Genomic DNA, 5,824 nt, shown 5'->3' with positions numbered 1-5,824 from the left:
ATCTCTCCAAGTTACTGAGTACTAGAAGTGGTGCGAATACTCAAAAGGAATCTCAACGAGGTTACTGAGTACCAAGAGTGGTACAAATACTCAAAAAAAAAAATCTTGATGAAGTTGTTGAGTACCAAGAGTGGTGATAATACTCAAACAAAATCTCAGTGGGGTTGCTGAGTATCGAGACTAGTGCTAATACTCATTTCTAACCGTGTGAAAGTTATAGTGGAACCATTGTTAAGCATACTCAAGAAGAGTTGAAATCATTTATGGAATATAAACCCAAACTCTTATCATCATGGGCCATAAATTTTTAATAGATTAGGTTTATTTTAGATCTTGTATTATGGACCTAGTAATATATAATTTTCTTTTTGACCTTGTATAAGAGTCTAAGGTTTTGTTTGGGCCTTATATTTGGACCTAGAAGAGAAGGACCCTAAAGAGACACATGAATATAGGGTAAAAGCCCTAAGTTGGAAAGTAAATCTTCTTGAAGCTTGTTGACCCTTGGATAGAGTACTCTTTGGTGAGACACGTGCTCTTGTGTGTCAAGCACATAATGGAGAGAATTTTTTGTTAGAAGTTGTCATGTGTCATGCTCCTAATGGAGAGAATTTCTCCATAGTAGTGACCTTGTGTCATTTTCTTGATGGATAGAATTTTAACTTTTTCTCCAAGTTAGAATATTAAGGTTTTGCTTTCACAATTTAAAGACACCTTTAGGACTAAACTTATAAATAGGCATGTCTCTCCTTATAAATCTACCTTTGAATTTATTATTGTTATGTTATCAAATTTATGTCATATTACTTAGCTCAGATCACTAAGATTAAAGTATCCCTTCAAGGTTTTCTTTGATTACCTTTCCTTAGGAGTTTATCTAACTTCTTTTCATAGCACTTAAACACTATCATAGTTTTTATCCTTTGCTTAAGTCATATATAACTTAGAAGAGGAATCATCATCGCATCACATCAAAACCACTATGTACACACTATATTTTCACCATCATTAAATCATCACCCGTTTTGGAATCTCCTTTTTTAACTTGAGTCATATAACTTTTAAGAAATTATCTTATCACTTTTGACTTCAATGCTGTGGAAAAAGAATTGGTTAAAGGTCTTTCAAAGGCCGAGACTCTAAATGCCTTTGCCATACTTAACGCCCAAACTACCTTACCTTGCTATGCTAGCGAGAGACATTTTATATTTTATATAATTTTTTATTCACTTTAAAACTTAGGCATAATTTGGATTGCGCTTTGCAAAAACGTCAGAATTTCTAGATATGATTCTATGTAGCGCAAAAGTTAACGAGTATGAATGATTCATGAACTTCGGAAAATCTAACGTGCAATTTGAGGATAACATGGGAGAAACAACATAACTACCATATTTAGTTGCGAAAAGAACAACCACTATGAATAATTAATGAACCTTCCAGGACTGGAGGAAAACATAAATGGTAGAACCTATAATCTCTGTAACCAAAATTACATCAAGTATATAGGAAAAAAATAAGGGTGACTGACTACTACTATGGAGAAATGAAAAACAACAAAGAATAACTACAATTTGAGGACGACATAATGTTAGTAACATGTTAATATCACGTTCTATAATTCTATAACTATAAAGGAAGTGCTACCATGAAACCATTTGAGAAAAGAAAAAATTCCAAATCCGTAGANTAATACATTTATATCCCAAAAATTAGCTAAATCATCGAAAATCAAACTGGGGCTATCATGTTACCTATTAAACAGAAACAAGTTTGTATTTACATGTTTTGCGGCTGGACCTTGAGCTTCGCATAATTAAACCAAAAATTTACATAAATGTTGAAGGCAAAAACGCTAGATATACACATACAAATAGCTGAAGCTGACCAGAAATTCTTTTAAAATATAGAAGACCTTAGTGAAACTGAATCTAGGAATATGAAAAGATGAAAAAACTCTGCTATTTACTCCCACATTATTTGCCTCGGGAATCCTTCCATGAAAAGAATGAAAGATGCCCATGTAGCAGCAAAATCTTGTGTACAACTTAAGTGAACGTATGTAGCGTAAGTGATATCCAGATCTCTCTGCCAAGCCAGGATGCAGATGATATGCATTTTCAAGTCATTAATATTGGATTCACTAAGTTTGTACACCCAATATAATAAACACGAATGGAGGCTATGANACAACAGAGAACGCCTTGTGTTGTCTTGGCATCATAACAGCCAATTGCAGCTCACCTTGTTGGCATAACTTTACTGGATCTTTGAATATGGTGATCCTTGCGACATTATTTGCCATTAATGCNACAAATGCAATGCTATAAGATTCGCTTCTATCGTTTGCAAACTGCCACTCTCTCAGAGATATGTTGAACCAGTCCTTTTTTGGAGATCTNGTTGCTTTGACTTCTATAAACTCTTCATTGTTATCTTCCCTAATGACTAAATCATATGGAAGTCCAGTTTCANTNATTTCATTAACCCACCTTACAGAAGTCTTNCCAACTTTGTCAACAAAGTATTTGCATGCAAGAAACTCACCTAANCTGCCAGTAACCTTCCCTTGGTTAGCATCAAAGGTGCCAGTTTGTAGTCGTTCTCTGTTGCAAAAAGCTGGCAAACTAAAATGAGCTTCATCCAGAGATTCATCTATAGCTTCATCCAAACCAACANAATCAGAATNAGCATGGGTACTAAAAGCAGAGGGCTCAAAAAGATTGCATGATTGATNTTCAAAGTTCACATTATTATGCAACACTAGCGCCACAGAACTTGCTGATGGATCTTCCTTAATGGTCCAGTCAACAGTAAGTGATTCTTGTTCAGCACAAAATGGTGGGGAAATTATGCTTCCAGAAACATCATCCTTCTTCATTTCCGAAAAGCTGCCAACCTGAGCTGGTTTGGTCTTGAAACCATTGGCCCGGGCATAACTGAAATCTGGTGCAGTTTTCCAATCAGCAGGTGGCCAGTTGGGGCATACGACAGTCTTCCTTCTTTGAAAGATCTGTTCATTTGCAGATGGAACAAGATCTGAAGGTTTCAAAGNATCAGACTCTGTAANTGAAGAAATAGAAGACAAAGTCCAAACAGGTTCTTCAACTGGAAGTTTAGGTACTTTTTGGCTATTCAAAATGAAAANTTCTATTTGCTCCTNGGAGGATCCAGATTCTGCCATGGTTGTTATCATATGAAGGAAATTTGCCATGTGCAATTCAGAAGTCCTATCTAATAATAAACTAGAGAGCTCCAGGAATAATGAATGGTAATCTGATTCTTTAGTAGTGTAAAAGTTGTTTCCCTGTAAGTAACAACATACAAACACATTATATAAATACAGGTTCAGCAGCGAAACATTACTAATGATGAACTGAGAATCAAATCGTACACAGGAAGTGTCACCCTAAAAAGGTCGGCACATGTTCAGATTTTAATTATTAAAGAACTTTAAAAATTTGAAGAAAATATTCTCTTTTCATATGCAGGATGCCTAAATACCATTTAGAAAAAAGAAACAAAACAAATCAAGTGTGGGGCATAATTCAAATCTCTGGTCAAGGTGAAAAAATAGATCTTTCAAACTAAAAGTTGCCTGCTTCAATGTTTTATCCAAGTGAACACTTCCATCAAGCTTGGTTCAGTTTAATGAAGAACAAGCATCCAGATAAATGATGCAGCATTTAGATAAAATGTTTTGAACCAAACATACCTGCAAAAGACAACTACATTCAACTCGTCTTTTCGAAACACTGCCACTGGTCTTTATAACATTTCTGTAAAACAGCTTCTCAACAACAATGACTTTCAGATGTTTCAAAATATCAAAACCAGAATGCTTAAGTTTATCATATTTATCAGTATGAAATTTATGAATGTAGCGCTGTGCATATGGCAGAGCCCAGTTTACCAATGACTCTTTTGAACTAGAATCAGCATGACCATAATATATAGGTTCCCGAGTTACCACCTGCACAAAGTCATTGCATTGATGTAAATTCCGAAGTATTCAATTGTATAAAAGACAAAATTGAATATTAACAGAACAAGGGACAATTATGAAACTTATTCCATCGTATGAAATAAATCTACCCATAAACTCATAATAATCCTCTTTTAACATAACCCCACCATCGGGGTTTCACTCTAGAAGGTAAAATGCAGGAGATTGCCATTAATTGGGAAATCAATGGTTGAAGTTGTTATAAAGGCATGACTGTATGAAATGTAGAAATAATTCTCCACAGTTTTTGTGCACAAGTGAACAAATAATACAGTACACATTCTTTTTCTTTGGAAAATACCTTCCTTCTTGATAGGAACCAATGGTCTAGTAATGGAGATAGCTAAAGCGTGGTGAGACCAGCAGTGATGGTTGGGTCAGTGGGAGCATCCCAGCTACAAGTAACAATCTTTACTTATCTATACTACCCTGTCTAAACCCACACTCCAAGCCAGATAAATATAGAACTAACTAAAGCATTGGATGAAAAGCACCATCCAGATAAATTTTAAACTAGATGTGTTCATCAACCAACATATAAAATAGGAAAAATTGAAACTACTTTCTCTGTAAGTTAAATATAGTATATGCATAAGCTAATTTATAGAAGCTCTCTTATCTAGTTTCCAAAAATAGTTATTTTTATCCTGTACATTCTAATTTTAGTTCATGAAAAAAGTTAATTTCATTTTTTTAATTTTGCTCCTAGAAGGAGTTGTGGTGAAGCTCATCCAAACATGCCCATAATGACAAATAGGCTAGTCCAGTTAAGTGTTTTCATGTGGCTGATTAAATGCCCCTCAGTCATAACTCTAAATAGGTCCAAGGACTAACAAATTAAAGGGTTATTAGCTTATTGACAAAGGAAAATTCTGTTCAAAGTCTCAACAATTTTTTTTATCATCTCTGAAATATTCTTTGATTTCTTATGGTAATATGAATAGGCATAACGAGAAAACTCAACAAGTTAATCAAGTGGTAGCAGATCCATGGAGAAAAACATAGACCTTTTTAGGCTTAAATCCTTAATTAGTCTCCATGTTAAGAGGAAATTTTCAGTTTAGTACCCGCTTTTGAAAGTGTATACATTGGGTCCCCATGTTTTGCAATTTGTGTCAATTTAGTCAATTATGACACTTCAAACAAGTTTGTAACAGTAATTGGAAGGTGTGCAAAGGTTCAAACAGTTAAGAAACATGCTGCAACTTAAAATGACTTGTCCACTTGCAATTTTCAAGCCAAATTGATGGTTAAAAGGGACTAAGTTGACACAAATTGCAAAACATGGGGACCCAATGTATACACTTTTAAAAACGGGTACTAAACTGAAAATTCCCTCTTAACATGGGAACCAATTAAAGAATTAAGCCACCTTTTTAAGAGGAAATTATTGAACGAAGATAATTGGGAATAACAAGGTAGTGTTAACCTCATCGAGATGTGATGTCTAGGAAGATTAGTAAATGTTGCAAAATCAGTCTTGGGGGAATGAAAGGCAGTGCTGAGGGATGAAAAATCTAGGCAATAGAATGAAACTATTCAAACAAGGCAGAAACAGAGTTCTTTATTGTCTAAAAGGGTGCAATAAGTTTGAAAATAGAACAAGTGTATGCTCGAAAATAGAGAAGGAAAGTTGTTACCGAAACAATCTAAAACCTTAAGATTTTTAAAGAGAATAGAATTATTAAAGAAGGCAAACAAGATATATTTGGATCCAGAAAGTTGTATTAAAGAGCAAAAAAGTAAACTTCTGACCACATATCAAGATATTAAAGAGGATGGGAGGTATTACTTTTATAAATTTACAATTATGAACAA

At 34.4% G+C, this 5,824-nt stretch overlaps 1 protein-coding gene across 1 annotated transcript in view; it reads right to left on the bottom strand.

Annotated features, from left to right (window-relative positions):
* Positions 1-2,182: 2,182 nt before the first annotated feature.
* LOC106758322 overlaps positions 2,183-5,824 on the bottom strand; it is a 57,025-nt gene continuing 53,383 nt past the window's right edge. The window contains exons 5-6 of the mRNA XM_022780147.1: positions 3,716-3,973; positions 2,183-3,307 (exon numbers count right to left, since the gene is read on the bottom strand). Coding sequence (XP_022635868.1) covers positions 2,183-3,307; positions 3,716-3,973 — 1,383 coding nt within the window. The remainder of the gene's footprint in view (positions 3,308-3,715; positions 3,974-5,824) is intronic.

This window comes from Vigna radiata, chromosome 4 (assembly GCF_000741045.1).
Source record: "Vigna radiata var. radiata cultivar VC1973A chromosome 4, Vradiata_ver6, whole genome shotgun sequence".
NCBI lineage: Eukaryota > Viridiplantae > Streptophyta > Magnoliopsida > Fabales > Fabaceae > Vigna > Vigna radiata.
Note: the sequence above shows the minus strand (reverse complement) of the source record. Positions and strands in the feature narration are given on the sequence as shown.